A 20,332-nucleotide genomic window follows, 5' to 3' on the forward strand; every position below is an offset into this window, starting at 1 on the left:
AGGGGCAAGAGAGGGGGTGAGAGAGTGGGGGCGAGAGAGAGGGGCAAGAGAGGGGGGTGAGAGTGGGGGCGAGAGAGAGGGGGAGCGAGAGAGAGGGGCGAGAGAGGGGGGCGAGAGAGAGGGGCGAGAGAGGGCTGCACATACTGGCACTCACCTCTGGGCCCGCCTCCACGGGCCCGTACTAGTTATTAATTTGGGAAAGAATGGCATGATAAGGTGGAACGACACTTCAGCTGCGATATATACACCTTCCCAACACTGAAAAAAGCAATAAAATGGCCGTAACTTGGGAACCGCTCGTCCGATCAATATCAAACCTCGAAAAGGCACATCCGCGGCTCCCCGGCAATATTCCTGGCAAGTTTGAATCAGATCGGACCGGTGGTCGTCGAGAAACGGCGGTCGCAGACACACAAACACACACAGATTGCTGGAATTATAGATAGATTATTATAAAATATTTTTTTCCGATTTGGAGGAACACACGAACATCACTAAATCCCTTGGATACAAGGGGGTGTTTCAAGGTACGGAGCACCAGGATTACCGAGCGATTCACTTTTCTCTGGGAATATAAAACACCACGTGACACACGTACCTTACCCACAGGTGACATCACAATCAGGACGATTAGATCCGACGCCGCCATGATTCAGGAAAACGCACAACAAACACCAGTCAAAACCACCAGCGAGATTCAACCTGTACAAGGGGCGGAGCCTGTGCTCACAGTTTTCTGCGCATGCGCACGGCACTCCTCGATGACGATCCGATCCGACGCCAAAAAATGCCGAGGCGGTGTATAAGTACTACGAGCATGGAAGAGAGGTCGCTTCACTGGTGGGAATACCAATTTTTGCGTAATTACAAAATAAAAACGGTTAGTGTTTGTTGGAAATACATTAAAATAAATTTTTTTTTAAAAAATCAATTTAGGCGGTGTCTAGATCCCGACGGCGCTGCGCACTGAGGAAGCGAGGAGGGGTGGAGTGTTAGTGGTCTATTCATCATAACCTATTTAGATGCTGATTGGGGAATAACACACAACAACAAATTTAAAGGAAGATTAAAATATTTATTTTTTGGAAGATATTGTCGAGGCTCATATCAGAGCGAACGCACAGAACATATAACAAAGGGAGCCTGAGACAAGAGTGGCGGGAGAGGGAAGCACAGAACAGCCGCGAAACAGAGACATGAGGACATCTGAGGAATGGTGACAGCGGTGACAACAAATGAGAGGAGAGGAAGCTCGTCCGTATCCATGGCGACGGCGGTGACAAGGAATAACAAGTAATGGCGGAAGAAGGTGATCAGGAGAAAGGCGATGATAAAATCGCTCAGGATTTCTCCTTTGTCCGGGTGAGGAGAGAACGTGAATTCTTACCTCGAACCTTCTCCTTGTCTATCACACCAGCAGAGTACAAAATGTCCAGAGCGGGGAGTAAATATGCCGAGAGACGGAGACGGAGAGTAAAATGATTTGTTGCTCACAACTGCACACCACCCCTCCTTCCCAAACCTCAATCCCCCTAACCCATGGCACAGCAATCGGACATGCCTGAGGAGATGAGGATGGAGACCAAGGAACTGTGCATCACTGCCTGCGAGAAATATCCAACGAACAACGAGGTGGCACCTCACCTCCATCTTTTAATATTTACTAGTGCGGGCCCGTAGGTGTGGGCCCGTAGATGCGTGCCCGTATGTGCAGCTTCGTTCCTTCGCTCTCGCAAACGATGAATGGATTGGGGCATTGTTTCAATTAGATCGGACCAACCGTATCATAAATGGCCATAACTTGGCAAAACCTGGGAAACACACTCAGGTCCCCAGCGTCAATTGTGACGTCATATCAAAAGAAGAAGAAGAATTGTGATTCGCCCTCTCTCTCCCCCCCCTCTCTTGCTCCCTCTCTCCCCCATAGTCTCCCCTCTCCTCTCTCCCCTCCTCTCTCCCCCTCCTCTCTCGCCCCTCTCTCTCGCCCCACTCTCACCCCCTCTCCCGTCCCCCTCTCTCGCCCCCTCCTCTCTCCTCCTCTCTTAACTTGTGACGCCCCTCTCTCTCACCCCCTCTCTTCCTCCCCTCTCTCGCCCCTCTCTCCCCTCCCCTTTCTCACTCCTCTCCCCCCTCCTCTCTCGTCCCTCTCTCTGTAAATGTATTCACAAATGACTACCAAGCACAACAATTAATTCAAACCTTGGGAAAAAAACAGCTTTCAAATCCTTGGGAAACAGCTGGTTCCCTTGGGAAAATTCAAACCTTGGGATTAATTAATAATTTGAACAATTAATTCAAACCTTGGGAAAAAAAACAGCTTTCAAAACTTGGGAAACACTTGGGAAGCAGCTGAAACGGATGAAGAACGATATCAAACCTTATTCCTCGCAAGTTTCAATTAGATCGGACCGGTGGTCGTCGAGAAACGGCGGTCGCATACAAACACACAGACATACAGACAGACACACACAGAGATTGCTGGAATTATAGATAGATATATACTGGTGCGTGCCCGTACGTGCATGGCCGTATGTGAAAAAAAAGAAAAGGCACACACTCAGGTCCCCAGCGTCGATTGTGACATCAATGTGACATCAAAAGGAAGCAGTGTGACGTCATAGTGACGTCAGAGCACCGTGTCCTGTCATTGGTCGGCTAATAAATGGCCGTAACTTGGGAACCGCTCGTCCGATTAATATCAAACCTTGAAAAGGCACATACTCAGGTGCCCAGCGTCGATTGTGACGTCATGCCAAACGAAGAAGAAGAAGAACTGTCACGTCAATCGTGCAAAAAAAAAGAACATTAATTTTGACTTCATTCGTGATGTCATAGCACCGTGTCTTGTCATTGGTTGACAGATAAATGGCCGTAACTTGGGAACCACAATATTCCTCGCAAGTTTCAATTAGATCGGACCGGTGGTCGTCGAGAAACGGAGGTCGCATACAAACACACAGACATACAGACAGACACACAGAGATTGCTGGAATTATAGATAGATATATACTGGTGCGTGCCCGTATGTGCGTGGCCGTACGTGAAAAAAAAGAATTGTGACGTCATGGCACCGTTGGCCTGTCATTGGTTTGGTAAATAAATGGCCATAACTTGGGAACCGCTTGTCCGATTAATATCAAACCTTGAAAAGGCACATACTCAGGTCCCCAGCAATATTCCTGGCAAGTTTCAATTAGATCGGACCGGTGGTCGTCGAGAAACGGCGGTCGCATACAGACACAAAGACATACAGACACACACACAGAGATTGCTGGAATTATAGATAGATATATACTGGTGCGTGCCCGTACGTGCATGGCCGTACATGAAAAAAAAATAAGAAAAAAAAAGAATTGTGACGTTAATTGTGACGTTAATTGTGACGTCATAGCACCATGTCCTGTCATTGGTTTGGTAAATAAATGGCCATAACTTGGGAACCCCTTGTCCGATTAATATCAAACCTTGAAAAGGCACATCCTCAGGTCCCCAGCAATATACCTGGGAAGTTTCAATTAGATCGGACCAGTGGTTGTCGAGAAACAGCGGTCACAGACACACACACACACACACACACACACACACACACACACACACACACACACACACACACACACACACAGATTGCTGGAGTTATACATAGATATACAGTATATACATTATTTTAATGTCTGTCATAAACAGATTACCTGGGTACCTTGGTTACCCCTATAACGAGATCAGTTGAGCACCTTCAATGTCGACTTCTTGTGATGCGAGTCAAACTGCACCGTTGATTCACCCGAGACCTTCGTGGTCCTGTCCCTCCGTTCCCCAGTTTGCTTCCCGATTCATTAAGGAGGCGATGGACGAGAAGTTTAACTCACCCTGGCAGGTCGTTGTTGGTGAAAGCTTTTCGTTCGAGATCACCCATGATGTCCAAGGACTCTTCTTCATGTTCTTCGGAGGAAGGATCGCCATTCTCATGTGGAAATGTTTGTAAGACCTCGTTCGTCATCTGCTGATCAATGATGATCGATGGTTCATGGAGTTAAGTTCGAATTCCTCCGCTTTTCTGGTTGAACCTTCAATGAGTTATATACGAGGGTGATGGATTGGGTGGTGGAATCCATCAAGAAGTTGGTAAATCCCACATATTCCAGCAGTGATTCCCATCTCGTCGACAACACGGGAAGATGGAGAAAAAATGTTTTGGGATTTGTGGTTCAAACACTATGATTCGGGTCCATGTTGTTAAACTAATTGGTAACCTTAGACGAGAAGAGAAGAGATCCCAAGATGTTCTTTCAATGTTCGACTATGTATGGGATTTTTGTGGGATAACGAGTGGGTATAAACCAGTACGATGCTGTGTCCATGCTCTCTCTACCCTGTATGGGATTTTGTGGGACAACGAGTGTGTACAAACCAGTACGATGCTGTGTCCATGCTCTCTATACTCTGTATGGGATTTTTGTGGGATAACAAGTGAGTATAAACCAGTATGATGCTGTGTCCATGCTCCATACTCTGTATGGGATTTTTGTGTGATAACAAGTGGGTAAAAACCAGTACGATGCTGTGTCCATGCTCTCTCCACTCTGTATGGGATTTTTGTGGGATAACGAGTGGGTATAAACCAGTACGATGCTGTGTCCATGCTCACTCTACTGTGTTTGGGATTTTTGTGGGATAACAAGTGGGTATAAACCAGTACGATGCTGTGTCCATGCTCACTCTACTGTGCATGGGATTTTTGTGGGATAATGAGAAGGTACAAACCAGTGTGATGCTGTGTCAATGCTCCCTCTACTCTGTATGGGATTTTTATGGGATAACAAGTGGGTATAAACCAGTAAGATGCTGTGTCCATGCTCACTCGACTGTGTTTGGGATTTTTGTGGGATAACGAGTGGGTATAAACCAGTACGATGCTGTGTCCATGCTCACTCTACTGTGTTTGGGATTTTTGTGGGATAACAAGTGGGTATAAACCAGTACGATGCTGTGTCCATGCTCACTCTACTGTGCATGGGATTTTTGTGGGATAATGAGAAGGTACAAACCAGTGTGATGCTGTGTCAATGCTCCCTCTACTCTGTATGGGATTTTTATGGGATAACGAGTGGGTATAAACCAGTACGATGCTGTGTCCATGCTCCCTCCACTGTGTGTGGGATTTTTATGGGATAACGAGAAGGTACAAACCAGTGTGATGCTGTGTCAATGCTCCCTCTACTCTGTGTGGGATTTTTGTGGGATAACGAGTGGGTATAAACCAGTACGATGCTGTGTCCATGCTCCCTCCACCGTGTATGGGATTTTTATGGGATAACGAGAAGATACGAACCAGTGTGATGCTGTGTCAATGCTCCCTCTACTCTGTGTGGGATTTTTGTGGGATAACGAGTGGGTATAAACCAGTACGATGCTGTGTCCATGCTCCCTCTGCTGTGTATGGGATTTTTATGGGATAACGAGTGGGTATAAACAGGTATGATGCTGTGTCCATGCTCACTTAACTGTGTATGGGATTTTTTTGTGTTGGATCTGAGTGCACAGTGTCCTTTGCATTCCGCACATTGTCTCCTGCTGAAAATAAATACTCGACAGTTGAGAAGGAAGCTCCAGCCTGTGTCTGTGGTGTGGAAAGGTGGACGACATACCTCTGGGGACATCACTTCACCCTTCCAACTGACCACCAAGCACTGACCACATGTTGGTTACAAAAGACATTGCTTGTGCTGGATTGTGAATTGCCAGATGTGACGTATACTACATGGCCAAAGGTATGTGGACACCTGCTCGTCCAACATCTCATTCGAAAATTATGGACATTGATATGGAGTTGGTCCCCCCTTTGCTGCTATAACAGCGTCCACTCTTCTCGGAAGGCTTTCCACTCGATGTTGGAACATTGTTGCGAGGATTTGCTTCCATTCAGCCATAAGAGCATGAGTGAGGTCGGGCACTGATGTTGGGCGATTCGGGCAATTTGATGAAGAAGTAAATGTTTGGCAACCTATCCAGTTAGTATGGAGATCAGTGGGCATACCTTGTTTGGTTGGAAGACATGCCATCACAATGGCGCCTTGTACAAGTTCTGACCAGGTAGAGATGAAAGTCGACCTCGTTGAGAAGAAGGATGGTGTTCTATAAAGAGATGTTGAGGTTTCACAAAAGCACAAACCTCATCAAAGAGGGACCAGAGATCAACACGATTATCCTGAACAATTAAAACCAATCAAACCACAATACTAAGTTGTTTTAACCCCCCCCCCCCAAAAAAAAACATTTTTGAACGAGGACAGCACTCAGTGGAGCGTATACCTCCTCCAGGTTGAACAGTTTACGTGTTGTATTCCACTGATAGGCTGGATCTGGATCCGGACCTGAACCAAAATCGAATCGGTTTGTTGTTGTTACCGACCTAACTCATCCACCAATTTTGGTCTGAATCCATCCATAACTTTCTGAGATGTACTATGTATAATTTGAGCCTCAACCTCTCAATGGTGAAGAATCACTTGAAAAATTCTCATCTCCAGATCCGGATTCAGATCTTCACCAAAATTGAATGGCTTTGTCCTTGTCACACACACAACGTATCCACCATGTTTGGTCAGAATCCATCCATAACCCGGTGAGATTATGTGCGATTATATATCGTTTTTGGCCCCGTCTCTCATCGGTGAAGAATCACAGAACAAATTCTCGGATCTGGATTCGGATTTGGATCTTCGCCAAAATCGAATAAATTAGTCTTTTTGACACACCCAATCTGTCCTGCAAATTTCGTCCGAATCCGTCCACAACTTTTTGAAATATCCTGCTCACAGACAGACAGACAGACAGGAGTGAAAACTTAACCTCCGTCAACCTTAGGTGGTGATGGTAATAGTTAATTAAAGAATTCCTCCACCAAGTCTTTGTCAACTCGTGCGTGAGTTGAGATAAAGAGAGAGTGATCCGCCTCACACATCTCCAGATCACTCACTCTTCCATCTCACTCACCCCCCTCCCAGATCACTCACTCTTCCATTTCACACACCTCCAGATCACCCACTCTTCCATCTCAGACACCCCTCCAGATCACTCACTCTTCCATCTCAATCACCCCTAGATCACCCACTCTTACATCTCACACACCCCTCCAGATCACTCACTCTTCCATCTCAATCACCCCAGATCACCCACTCTTACATCTCACACACCCCTCCAGATCACTCACTCTTCCATCTCAATCACCCCGAGATCACCCACTCTTCCATCTCAATCACCCCTCCAGATCACTCACTCTTCCATCTCACTCACCTCTCCAAATCACTCACTCTTCCATCTCACTCACCCCCAGATCACCCACTCTTCCATCTCACACACCCCATCAGATCACTCAATCTTCCATCTCACTCACCCCCAGATCACCCACTCTTCCATCTCACTCACCCCCAGATCACTCACTCTTTCTTCTCACACACTCCTCCAGATCACTCACTCTTCCATCTCACTCACCCCCAGATCACCCACTCTTACATCTCACACACCCCTCCAGATCACTCACTCTTCCATCTCACTCACCACCAGATCACCCACTCTTACATCTCACACGCCCCTCCAGATCACTCACTCTTCCATCTCACTCACCCCCAGATCACCCACTCTTCCATCACACTCACCCCCCACCCCCCTCCCAAATCACTCACTCTTCCATCTCACACACCCCCAGATCACCCACTCTTCCATCTCACTCACCCCCTCCCAGATCACTCACTCTTCCATCTCATACACCCCTCCAGATCACCCACTCTTCCATCTCACACACCCCTCCAGATCACTCACTCTTCCATCTCACTTACCCCCAGATCACTCACTCTTCCATCTCACACACCCCTCCAGATCACTCAATCTTCCATCTCACTCACCCCCAGATCACCCACTCTTCCATCTCACACACCCCTAAAGATCATTCAATCTTCCATCTCACTCACTCCCAGATCACCCACACTTCGATCTCACACACCCCTCCAGATCACCCACTCTTCGATCTCATTGACCCCTGCAGATTACTCAGTCTTCCATCTCACACACCCCTCCAGATCACTCAATCTTCCATCTCACTCACTCCCGGATCACCGACACTTCCATCTCACACACCCCTCCAGATCACTCACTCTTCCATCTCACTCACTCTTCCATCTCACACACTCCTCCAGTTCACTCAATCTTCCATCTCACTCACCCCAGATCACCCACTCTTCCATCTCACACACCCCGAGAGATCACTCAATCTTCCATCTCACTCACTCCCAGACCACCCACACTTCCATCTCACACACCCCTCCAGATCACCCACTCTTCCATCTCATTCACTCTTCCATCTCACACACCCCTCCAGATCACCCACTCTTCCATCTCATTCACCCCTCCAGATCACTCACTCTTCCATCTCACTCACTCCCAGATCACTGACACTTCCATCTCACACACCCCTCCAGATCACCCACTCTTCCATCTCATTCACTCTTCCATCTCACACACCCCTCCAGATCACTCACTCTTCCATCTCACTCACCCCCAGATCACTCACTCTTCCATCTCACACACCCCTCCAGATCACTCACTCCTCCATCTCACTCACCCCCAGATCACCCACTCTTACATCTCACACACCCCTCCAGATCACTCACTCTTCCATCTCACTCACCCCCAGATCACTCAATCTTCCATCTCACACACCCCCAGATCACTCACTTCCATCTCACTCACCCCCAGATCACTCAATCTTCCATCTCACTCACTCCCAGATCACCGACACTTCCATCTCACACACCCCCAGATCACTCACTCTTCCATCTCACTCACCCCCAGATCACTCAATCTTCCATCTCACTCACTCCCAGATCACCGACACTTCCATCTCACAATCCCCTCCAGATCACTCAATCTTCCATCTCACTCACCCCCAGATCACCCACTCTTCCATCCCGTACATCTTTCTCTCTTCGATCTCATGTGTCCCTCGGATCACCCAAAGTACAAAGATTCAGTTCGCTACATGTACACGAGGGTACACGAGGGTCCACGTGGAATTTGGAGGCAGGACGAGCTCATTTGACCCATGGAGCACGTGGTACATCTTCACCATGTGTTTAAGTATTAAAAATGTCAATGATGTATGAAGAGAGAAGAAAGCCATGAGGGGTCTAGGAAGACCCCTTCAGGTCTCAGCTTGTGCATGATGTAAATATACCGTTTTTGAACAATGGTGAGTTTGGAGTTCCGTTTTTCAGGGATTTTACTCTTCCGTGGATCTTTTATTTCATCCCTTTGTTTCGAGTAAAATGTTCCAGTCGGTTTCACAAACCGGTTTTACTGAAAAAGTTTTACTTCTTCTTATTCTTCCTCTTCTTCTTCTTCTTCTTCTTCTTCTTCTTCTTCTTCTTCTTCTTCTTCTTCTTCTTCTTCTTCTTCTTCTTCTTCTTCATATTTCCAACGAAGATTCTTCTTCTCTTGCACTGTCGGCGTCGCGGCGTGACGTCACTGAATTGTGGACCAATGAAAACGTTTTGAAGAAGAGGAATCCTCATTCTCAAAAGGAAGCCATCATGGTTGGTTGGGATGATGGAAGGCCTCGGCTTACTCGGTTTGGGGAGTTCGTTGTTTTGTCCATTTACATTCCCAATGTCGGGGTTTGATAAATGTTTTATTGAATTTGTTTTCTCTGTGCTGTTTCTCACGTGAATACGAGACGGGGAGACGGATCGGAATTAATAATTAGCGGTAATTAAAGTCTCCAGTTCATTCTGATGAGTTTGTGTGTGGGTGATGGTGTGTGTATGTGGTGTGGGTGATGGTGTGTGTATGTTATGTGGGTGATGGTGTGTGTATGTGGTCTGGGTGATGGTGTGTGTATGTGGTGTGGGTGATGGTGTGTGTATGTGGTGTGGGTGATGGTGTGTGTATGTGGTGTGGGTGATGGTATGTGTATGTGGTGTGGGTGATGGTGTGTGTATGTGGTGCGGGTGATGGTGTGTGTATGGTCTGTGGGTGATGGTGTGCGTATGTTGTGTGGGTGATGGTGTGCGTATGTTGTGTGGGTGATGGGGTGTGTATGTGGTGTTGGTGATGGTGTGTGTATGTTATGTGGGTGATGGTGTGTGTATGTTGTGTGGGTGATGGTGTGTGTATGTGGTGTTGGTGATGGTGTGTGTATGTTGTGTGGGTGATGGTGTGTGTATGTGGTGTGGGTAATGGTGTGTATGTGGTGTGGGTGACGGTGTGTGTTTGTTGTGTGGGTGGTGGTGTGTGTATGTTATGTGGGTGACGGTGTGTGTATGTGGTGTGGGCGATGGTGTGTGTATGTTATGTGGGTGACGGTGTGTTTGTTGTGTCGGTGGTGGTGTGTGTATGTGGTGTGGGTGATGTGTGGATGGTGTTGTGCGTCTGTGGATGATGGTGTTTGTATGGAGGTGGTGGGTGTGGATGGTGGGTGACGGTGTGGGTGGTGGTGTGTGTATGTTATGTGGGTGACGGTATGTCTTTGTGTGTATGGTGATGGTGTGTGGATGGCAGTTTGTAGGTTGTGGGTGTGGATGATGGTGTGTGGTTGGCAGTGCTGTGTGGGTGGTGGTATGTGGTTGGTACACCTGGTAGTTGTATGTGGATAGACACATTTTTATCTTACCTGGAACGTAGTTCACGGGATTGCGCGCCGTCCGTCTGTCCGTCCGTCTCTCCATCCACAAATACTTGCAACTTCTTCACTGCACACACGATTTTGATGAAACTTGACCACAACCTTCATCACCGGTGATGTACCAAAGCTTGTTTACGGCATTAATATAATTGGGGTCTGAGGGGGTCTACGGAGGGAGTTTACGGGGGTCGGGGGGCGGGGGCTGGGGTTACCCGGCCGTACAGAGTATTGTCCCAATTGAATGATGTAATAGTTTCAATAGAATGATGTAATGGCTCAGCCACATGGTACAAAAAGGGAAAAGGTATACATTTAGAACACCTTGGACAAAACATCGTACAGGGAACATGTGGATTGGGAATTGTGGTTAAACCATCAGACTCACCGTGGTGTGCGTGTGTCCCACAGCGCGAGTGTATCTCCATCCATATAGGCCAGGCGGGCGTACAGATCGGCAATTCGTGCTGGGAGCTCTATTGTCTGGAGCATGGGATCCAGCGTGATGGACAAATGCTCAGTGACAAGACAATCGGGGGTGACGTTCACTCTTTCAACACCTTCTTTAATGAGACCGGTGCTGGGAAACGCGTTCCTCGTGCCATCTTTGTCGATCTGGAACCGACCGTGATTGGTGAGCAACCTGTCGTTAAGTTTCTTCTTCGTCCTCCTCATCTTTCCCTTTTCTTCCTCTTTCTGAACTTTCAGCTTGTGAGGGAATTTACCTTCATCCTGACGTTGAGGTTTTGCCACTTTATAGATGAAGTCCGCACCGGCACTTATCGACGACTCTTCCACCCCGATCAACTTATTTCTGGCAAAGAGGATGCAGCCAACAACTACGCACGGGGCTACTACAGCATCGGAAAGGATATCGTGGACGTGGTTGAAGACCGCATCCGTAAGCAGGTACACTGGCAAAATAAGTATTTTATTTATTTAATCTGGGCTTGGAAGAACTTTGTGGCCTCCTGTTGGTCCAACAGTGATGTTCAAGTCCAGAGAAGAACCTTCTACATGCACAAACATTACTGCTCCACCAAGGGGATGTGTCACAAAGTTCTGAAGCACCTCGTGTAGGTCCTATCATTGTCACTGAATATCTCCTCTCAGGACCAATGGCTGTCACCAATAACCTGCTCTTTACTCAACCCCAGGCAGACCAGTGCACGGGCCTGCAGGGTTTTCTGATCTTCCACTCCTTCGGGGGTGGCACGGGTTCCGGCTTTGCCGCCCTGCTAATGGAGCGCCTTTCCGTCATCTACGGAAAGAAGTCCAAGCTGGAGTTTGCCGTATACCCAGCACCTCAAGTGTCTACCGCAGTGGTCGAGCCGTACAACTCTATTCTGACGACCCACGCCACTCTTGATCACTCTGATTGCACCTTCTTGGTGGATAACGAGGCCATCTTTGACATATGTCATCGCAACTTGGACATTCGACGTCCGAGCTACACAAACCTGAACCACCTTGTCGCGCAGGTTGTCTCGTCCATCACCGCCTCGTTACGCTTTGACGGTGCACTCAATGTCGACTTGACCGAGTTCCAGACGAACCTGGTACCCTACCCACGAATCCACTTCCCATTGGTCACTTACGCACCCATAATCTCTTCCAAGAAAGCCTTCCACGAGCAGCTGTCGGTGTCTGAGATCACCAACGCGTGCTTTGAGCCCGCCAATCAGATGGTGAAGTGTGACCCTCGTCACGGCAAGTACATGGCATGCTGCATGCTGTACCGCGGAGATGTCGTGCCCAAAGATGTGAACGCCGCCATCGCTACCATCAAAACGAACCGCTCCATCCATTTTGTGGATTGGTGTCCCACTGGCTTCAAGGTACGTCTGGACCCAGGTTCACCAACAGGGTACAGTTAGAAAATGGTGGTCGTGTCATTGCACTCACTTACGAGCCATTGTTTCTCCTCTTCCCAGGTCGGCATAAACTACCAGCCTCCTACCGTCCTACCCGGAGGTGATCTCGCCAAGATCCAGCGGGCCGTGTGCTTGTTGAGCAACACGACGGCCATTGCGGAGGCCTGGGCACGGCTTGATCACAAGTTCGACCTGATGTACGCCAAACGTGCTTTTACGCACTGGTATGTTGGGGAAGGAATGGAGGAGGGAGAGTTTGCAGATGCACGAGAGGACCTCGCCGCACTGGAGAAGGACTATGAGGACGTTGGATCCGACTTTGTTGAGGGAGAGGATGAGGATGTTGAGGAGTACTAGATGGTTCGGTCACTCTCTTTTTTACCCGTTGTTATCTGCTGATTTCTTGGATTGCTGATTGGTTGGAAGGAGCCAACTAAAGATTGCTGGGTTTTAATAACCCTCATTTTCCCTCATGTTTCCTTCATTCGTTCCTGCACCTACCTTCGTTCATCATTAAACTTCACCGAAAACCTTTGATTGGATTCTTACCTCATACTTCACCCATTGTATGTAATTGGGTGAAAGGTAATTTGATTTATATTGTTACAGCCATGGGGTTGTCCCGGAATCAACGGCGGGTTGTGTCAACAATGGTCGCAAATGTCCGGCTGAGTTACTAACCCCGAGCTGGATCACGTGTCCACTGCCACAATACCAAGCTGAGTCAGCTGATATGTTGCGATGATTCGGTACCGCACGCATGGTCTATAATGAATGGTCAAGCGAAGCTGGGAAGCACACGGCACGGTCTCTTGATGCAGCTTTGGTCGCCATTCCCAATCAGCCCTTAAAATAAACAGACTTACTCAATTGCAATGCCGATCACCACTGCTCACTTCACCCCAAGACCAGGTGTATCTATCTGTAATTCCAGCAATCTCTGTGTGTGTGTCTGTCTGTCTGTCTGTATGTGTGTTTGTCTGCAACCGCAGTTTCTTGACAACCACCGATCCGATCTGATTGAAACTTCCCAGGAATATTGCTGGGGACCCGAGGATGTGCCTTTTCAAGGTTTGATATTAATCGAACAAGCTGTTCCCAAGTTACGGCCATTTATTTGCCAACCATGACAGGACACGGTGCTATGACATCAGGAATGACGTCACAATTGTTCTTTTTTCACGATTGACGTCACAATGCTTCTTCGTTTGACATGACGTCACAATTGACGCTGGGGACTTGAGTATGTGCCTTTTCAAGGTTTGATGTCGTTCTTCATCCGTTTCCCAAGTGTTTCCCAAGGTATGAAAGCCGTTTTTACCCAAGGTTTGAATTAATTGTTGGGATTGGCTAGATATCCGTTATTGTCGGGTTTTCCCTGTGTGTGTGTGTGTGTGTGTGTGTGTGTGTGTGTGTGTGTGTGTGTGTGTGTGTGTGTGTGTGTGTGTGTGTCTGCAACGCGAGGCTCCACAGCACAAACCAGCAAATCGATTTCGATGAAACTTGGCGCACAGGTGCCAAATGCGCTGGGAGTGTGCGCGTTTGAGTTTCGTTGCTAAGCAACCACCCGTTGCTATGCAGCGGCCGAAAAACCGCGTTTTAAGAATCCAAATGGTAACTGACGGAGCGCGGCTTCTATGATAGGTAGAGCGACCGGACCAACTCCTGCCTATTCCTTGCATCCCCATCTCGTTATTGCGACAGCATAACGTTCCTCTATCTCTCATAGTTTCCGAATGCGGAAAGGTGGTGAACCAGGGAATATGTTAAGTGACCTTGACCTCGGAAACCGTCGACGACTGAACGTTCAAATTCGATGTATGGATAGAGTTTAATAACTACTACAAAATTGAACCGCAGCATTTTTCCAGATTCGATCACCAAGGGTGTCGGCGCTGAAATACGCAAAATTCGAAAAATACTTTTTCTCGACTTACGTTCACTATTTTCAATACTTGTCCTACAGTTTTGAATGTGGAGAAACGAGACTTCGGAATTAAACACTTCGAGATATTTAGAAAATTTTACTCGAGCCGATTTTTTATTTCGGTTTTATTTTTCAAATGGCAGTCCTGTGAGGAGTGGCAGTTGGCAAAATACGCAATCGGAAAAATCTTGCCAGACACAGGAACAATTGTACGTGAACCAATATGTCTTGGCAATGAATCTTCGTCGGTGGATCGGTCAGAATGAAAAGCAACGTATCCAGCGCTTCGATCCGAGCGGATCCCTCGTCGCCTACCGGCTTGTTCAAATTATTAATTTTCCCAAGGGAAACAGCTGTTTCCCAAGGGTTTGAAAGCTGTTTTTTCCCAAGGTTTGAATTAATTGTTCAAATTATTAATTAATCCCAAGGTTTGAATTTTCCCAAGGGAAACAGCTGTTTCCCAGGTTTGAAAGCTGTTTTTCCCAAGGTTTGAATTAATTGTACAAATTATTAATTAATCCCAAGGTTCGAATTTTCCCAAGGGAAACAGCTGTTTCCCAAGGTTTGAAAGTTTGTTTTTTTTGCATGTGCAGCCACACACGTACTGGCACGCGAGAGTGAAGGAACGGCCTGTGTGGTTGTTGTTTCTGGCACGCAGTTTGAATTGTTTTTTTTTCTGTACGTACAGCCACACACGTACGGCCATGCACGTATGGGCACGCACGTACGGGCATGCGAGAGCGAAGGAACGGCCTGTGTGGTTGTTGTTTCTGGCACGCAGTTTGAAAGTTTTTTTTTTTCACGTACAGCCACACACGTACAGGCACGCGAGAGTGAAGGAACGGCCTGTGAGTTGTTGTTTCTGGTACGCAGTTTGAAAGTTTTTTTTTTGCACGTACAGCCACACACGTACGGCCACGCACATACGGCCATTCACGTATGGGCACGCACGTACGGGCATGCAAGAGCGAAGGAACGGCCTGTGTAGTTGTTGTTTCTGGTACGCGGTTTGAAAGTTTTTTTTCCACGTACGGGCACGCACGTACGGGCACGCGAGAGCGAAGGAACAGACTGTGTGGTTGTTATTTCTGGCACGTGGTTTGAAAGTTTTTTTTGTTTGTTTTTGTACATACAGCCACGCACGTATGGGCACGCACGTAGGGGCACGCACATACGGGCACGTACGTACGGGCCCGCACTAGTCTATCTATAATTCCAGCAATCTTTGTGTGTGTCTGTCTGTATGTCTGTCTGCGACCGCTGTTTCTCGATGACCGCCGGTCCGATCTAATTGAAACTTGCCAGGAATATTGCTGGGGCCCTGTGGATGTTCCTTTTCAAGGTTTGATATTAATCGGACAAGCGGTTCCCAAGTTATGGCCATTTATTTATCAACCAATGAGAGAACACGGTGCTCTGACGTCATGATTGACATCACAATTATTTTTTTTGCTTTTTTGCACGTACGGGCACGCATGTACGGGCACGCACGCACAGGCATGCAGAGTGAAGGAACGGCCTGTGTGTTTGTTGTTTCTGGCACGTGGTTTGAAAGTTTTTTTTTGCACGCACGGCCACGCACGTACGGGCATGCATGTACGGCCACGCACGTACGGGCACACACGTACGGGCCCGCACGTACGGGCATGCCCGTAGGTACGTCATCCATCAGATCCTTCAAAATATGTTGGTTGCAAAATCTGTGATGGGTGTACGGGATTACGCACGTTCGGGCACGCACCTATGGGCCCGGATGAGTTTAATTACAATGATTGGTTGCAACGGGGGATGGGAATACAAGGGGTAAATCAATCTATCTATAATTCCAGCAGTGTGTGTGTGTGTGTGTGTGTGTGTGTGTGTGTGTGTGTGTGTGTGTGTGTGTGTGTGTGTGTGTGTGTGTGTGTGTGTGTGTGTGTGTGTGTGTCTGCAACCGCCGTTTCTCGACAACCGCCGGTCCGATCTGATTAAAACTTGCCAGGAATATTGCCGAGGCCCCGCGGATGTGCCTTTTCAAGGTTTGATGTCAATCGGACGAGCAGTTCCCAAGTTACGGCCATTTATCTGTCAACCAATGACAATACACGGTGCTATGACATCACGAATGACGTCACAATTGTTATTTATTTATTTATTTATTATTATTATTATTTTGCATGATTGATGGTCTAATCTGATTGAAACTTGCCAGGAATATTGCTGTGGACCCGCGGATGTGCCTTTTCAAGGTTTGATATTAATCGGATAAGCAGTTCCCAAGTTACGGCCATTTATCTGTCAACCAATGACAAGACACGGTGATATGACGTCACAAAAATATTTATTTATTTTTTGCACGATTGACGTCACAATTCTTCTTTTTCTTCGTTTGGTATGACGTCACAATCGACGCTGGGGACCTGAGTATGTGCCTTTTCAAGGTTTGATACCGTTCTTCATCCGTTTCAGCTGTTTCCCAAGTGTTTCCCAAGGTTTGAAACCTGTTTTTTCCCAAGGTTTAAATTAATTGTTCAAATTATTCATGAATCCCAAGGTTTGAATTTTCCCAAGGGAAACACCTGTTTCCCAAGGGTTTGAAAGCTGTTTTTTCCCAAGGTTTGAATTGTTGTGCTTGGTAGACATTTGGGAATACATTTACAGAGAGGGGCGAGAGGAGGGGCGAGAGAGGGGGTGAGAGAGAGGGCGTCACAATTCAAGAGAGGGCGAGAGAGGAGGGGTGAGAGTTGGGGTGAGAGAGAGGGGCGAGAGAGGAGGGGCGAGACGAGGGGGGAGAGAGGGGGCATCACAATTCTTCTTCTTCTTTGTTTGATATGACGTCACAATTGACGCTGAGGACCTGAGTATGTTTCCCATGTGTTTCCCAAGTTATGGCCATTTATGATACAGTTGGTCCGATCTAATTGAAAAAATGCCCCAATCCAGTCGTCGTTTACGAGAGCGAAGGAACGGCGCTGCACATATTGGCACGCACCTACGAGCCTGCACCTTCGGGCCGCACTCGTTGTAATAAAATCTCAATAAAACCCCTTAACCCTGACCGGTACACTGCTATACGCCCACGAAACAACAAACCATCGGAAGACCGTTGAATATCCGAATGCTTATCGGTCCCAAAAATCCACGGGACATAGACAGAAACGAGGGATGGACAAGACAAGAAATTACCAGGCTGTGTCCGGGAGGATATCGCAGGAACCGATGCAAGTTGGCAGCCCAGACAAGTTCTTGCCACAGCGACTGTGCCACCACCCATCATAAATGATATTCGAGTGAATACCACCCGTCGCTTCGCTGATGGGAATACTGTACTGAGATGCGTGATAAAAAGAGGGGGGAGAATGAGGAGGTGGAGGGGGGAAGAGAGAGAAGGGAGGGACAACAAGGAGGAGTGAGAGAGCGAGGCGGGAGGGAGAGTGAGGAGGGGTGGGGGAAGGTAAGACAGTATGAGGTGAGAGGAAGGGAAGGCAGACGTGCGATGAAGTGTTAATTTCGATCCATACTGTCTCATCAAAATCATTCTGCACGGAATAACAGTGAAGATAGAAACAAAATGTCTGAAATCCATTTTCTACTGGTCACACTATGATACCTCCCGGAGACAAACACCGCTTGGACATGTCCGGAGATAAACGCAAGCGAAAGCTAAAATAAGCGAAAGCCAAAGTCACATTTCAATGATGTACTTTAATTAGTCCGTGAGAGTAGACCGTGTAAAATTGCATCATTTAATGCATGAAATCGAACCAAGCTCCTAATTTGAAAACGATGACTCTCACAAAAGCGATGTATATGGCGATTAGTATTTGTGATGAACAGGCATTCGATAATATGAATGAGGAAAGTGAAAAAAAAAACAGGTTTATCGTTCAGCCTGTTCCAAGTCAAGGCGTGGTTCAGTAGGCCAAAATACATGGCGGCTTCAGACCCCAGCGAGGTGACTCAGGATCCCCCTTAAGACCCCAGAGAGTGAGGTGATCGAGGATGGCGCCTGATATAGGATACAGTTTAAAAAGGCCGTTAATTATCTTCAAAAGAGGAACCCAAACACCCAGTTACCACTCATGTACTTCCTTGGAGTTTTCTTCGGATGCATGCAGAGTTGCAGGCTGTTCAGTTTCATGGTTTTGGAGTTTTATAGAAGAAGAAGAAGAAGAAGAAGAAGAAGAAGAAGAAGAAGAAGAAGAAGAAGAAGAAGAAGAAGAGCAATACAGGATGGGCATCGAGAAATTCCAATAATAGGATCATATGTCATCATTTCCCTTCATTTTAATCGACTTTCGTTATTATTTAAACTTCTTCACACAATAAACAAAGAAGAAGGAAGAAAAAAAATCGTTTTGTTCTTGTTTCATTATTTTTTATTGAAATTTTCACATGAGCATTAAATAATTAAGGATAATTGAATTCATTTGAACTGAATTCATCTTCAAATAAATGAGTCTTCTTTGTTCCACGTGTCCCAGCGCAGGTAGACCCTTGAAGGAGATGTCCGTCTTCTTGGGGCTTAGCTGAGCGATCTCTTAACCCTGGATCTTCGAGTGTCCTTGAGCGAGATCCTGGGTGTCCTTGAGCGAGATCATCTTCTTGAGCTGGATCTCCGTCTCCTTGAGCTAGAAGACCGTCGTCTTCTGCGAGATAAGCGTTTCCTTGAGCGAGATCGCCTTCTGAACGGGGAGCGTGTTCTTGAGCTCGATCTTCGGCTCCTGGAGCGGGAGCGTCTCGTTGAGGTGGAGCGTCTTCTTGAGCGAGATCGCCTTCTGAACGGGGAGCGTGTTCTTGAGCTAGATCTCCGACTCCTGGAGCGGGAGCGTCTCGTTGAGGTGGAGCGTCTTCTTGAGCGAGATCTCCGTGTCTTTGGGAGGGACCGTCTTCTTGAGCCACTTCTCTTCCGTGACCGAGAGAGCTTCACTCTCTTTGTTGTCCTCCTCCTGGACCTCCTTCTCCCACTCCTGGTTCTTTTGAGTGAGGAACCTCTCGTCCTGGATCTCGATCTTGCTCTGCTCGTAGCTCTCATCCGTTTAGCTCTCACTAGACCAGGCTGTTCTCCCTTGATGGTTGAGTGGCGGATGTTCTTGGCCCGAATTAATCTTCTTGCCTTTTCCATTGTGACGTCATTTGGAAGGGCAGTTGGAAATTGTGATTGGGTTCGGGACGATATGAAATCTAAAATCGGACGTCTGAGGAAACACCAAAGGTGAGTGGTGTGAGCTGTGTTTCAGGGGATCGAAAGTGGGCGTGGTCAAGTGGAATAAGGGTGAAAGTTGGGCGTGGTTTGTGGGAAGGGGGCGTGGCTTGTGACAAAAACTTGATGTGTGGCTCCGGGGGGATCTCAGAGCAGAACATTGAAGGAGGTTTACCATTTCATCTCCGCTCAACAAAGACATTTAAACTGAGAACCAAGTTCCGACATATTGTTTGTCAATCTTCTTGATGGTGATGAGTGCCACAAGAGAATAAACCACATTAGCTCTCTTTATAAGTTTAATGGAATGATGTTAGTATGATAGGTAATATAGAGGTTAGAGGATGGCGGGTGTCTCTCTGACTCATCTATCTATAATTCCAGCAATCTCTGTGTGTGTGTGTGTCTGTCTGTCTGTCTGTCTGTCTGCGACCGCCGTTTCTCGCCGGTCCGATCAGATTGAAACTTGCCAGGAATATTGCCGGGGACCCGCGGATGTGCCTTTTCGAGATTTGATATCGATCGGACGAGCGGTTCCCAAGTTACGGCCATTTATCTGTCGACCAATGACAAGACAAGGTGCTATTACTTCACGAATGACGTCACAATTAATGTTTATTTATTTATTTTTATTTCTTTATTTTTTTGCACGATCGACGGTCTGATCTGATTGAAAC

General features: G+C 47.3%; 2 protein-coding genes across 6 annotated transcripts in view; one reads left to right on the forward strand and one right to left on the reverse strand.

The window, feature by feature from the left end:
* Positions 1-740, reverse strand: part of LOC147008351 (F-box/LRR-repeat protein 4-like) — a 30,992-nt gene extending 30,252 nt beyond the window's left edge. Inside the window, exon 1 of one of the 3 annotated variants that reach the window (XM_085864760.1) lies at positions 599-740. The gene's annotated coding sequence lies outside the window, so the exon portion shown is untranslated. The remainder of the gene's footprint in view (positions 1-598) is intronic. The other 2 variants (XM_085864763.1, XM_085864761.1) reach the window with 2 other exon arrangements.
* A 228-nt stretch (positions 741-968) lies between these two features.
* LOC147008352 (tubulin alpha chain, testis-specific-like) lies at positions 969-13,075 on the forward strand. Of its 3 annotated transcripts, XM_085864894.1 has the most exons (7): positions 971-1,362; positions 1,549-1,632; positions 3,818-5,768; positions 11,084-11,306; positions 11,433-11,581; positions 11,830-12,510; positions 12,607-13,075. In XM_085864894.1, the coding sequence occupies exons 3-7, from the start codon at positions 5,508-5,510 to the stop codon at positions 12,901-12,903; spliced, it is 1,611 nt and encodes a 536-aa protein (XP_085721020.1). In that variant the 5' UTR covers positions 971-1,362; positions 1,549-1,632; positions 3,818-5,507; the 3' UTR covers positions 12,904-13,075. The 3 variants fall into 3 exon arrangements, with proteins under 3 accessions (XP_085721021.1, XP_085721020.1, XP_085721022.1); XM_085864895.1 differs by lacking the exon at positions 1,549-1,632 and having other exon boundaries at positions 969-1,362; XM_085864896.1 differs by lacking the exons at positions 971-1,362; positions 1,549-1,632 and adding an exon at positions 9,478-9,587 and having other exon boundaries at positions 5,631-5,768.
* Positions 13,076-20,332: the final 7,257 nt, after the last annotated feature.

The sequence above is a fragment of the Eptatretus burgeri genome, chromosome 19 (assembly GCF_056783735.1).
Source record: "Eptatretus burgeri isolate ZD-2024b chromosome 19, Ebu_testis_v1, whole genome shotgun sequence".
NCBI classification, from domain to species: Eukaryota; Metazoa; Chordata; class Myxini; order Myxiniformes; family Myxinidae; genus Eptatretus; species Eptatretus burgeri.

Excerpts from the sequence above, each read along its gene's own strand:
- LOC147008352 (XM_085864895.1), top strand. The coding sequence starts at position 5,508 with ATGGGATTTTTTTGTGTTGGATCTGAGTGCACAGTGTCCTTTGCATTC. Across the intron at positions 11,307-11,432 it reads TCTGGAACCGACCGTGATTG|ATGAAGTCCGCACCGGCACT; the intron begins GTGAGCAACCTG and ends GCCACTTTATAG. Across the intron at positions 11,582-11,829 it reads AAGACCGCATCCGTAAGCAG|GCAGACCAGTGCACGGGCCT; the intron begins GTACACTGGCAA and ends ACTCAACCCCAG.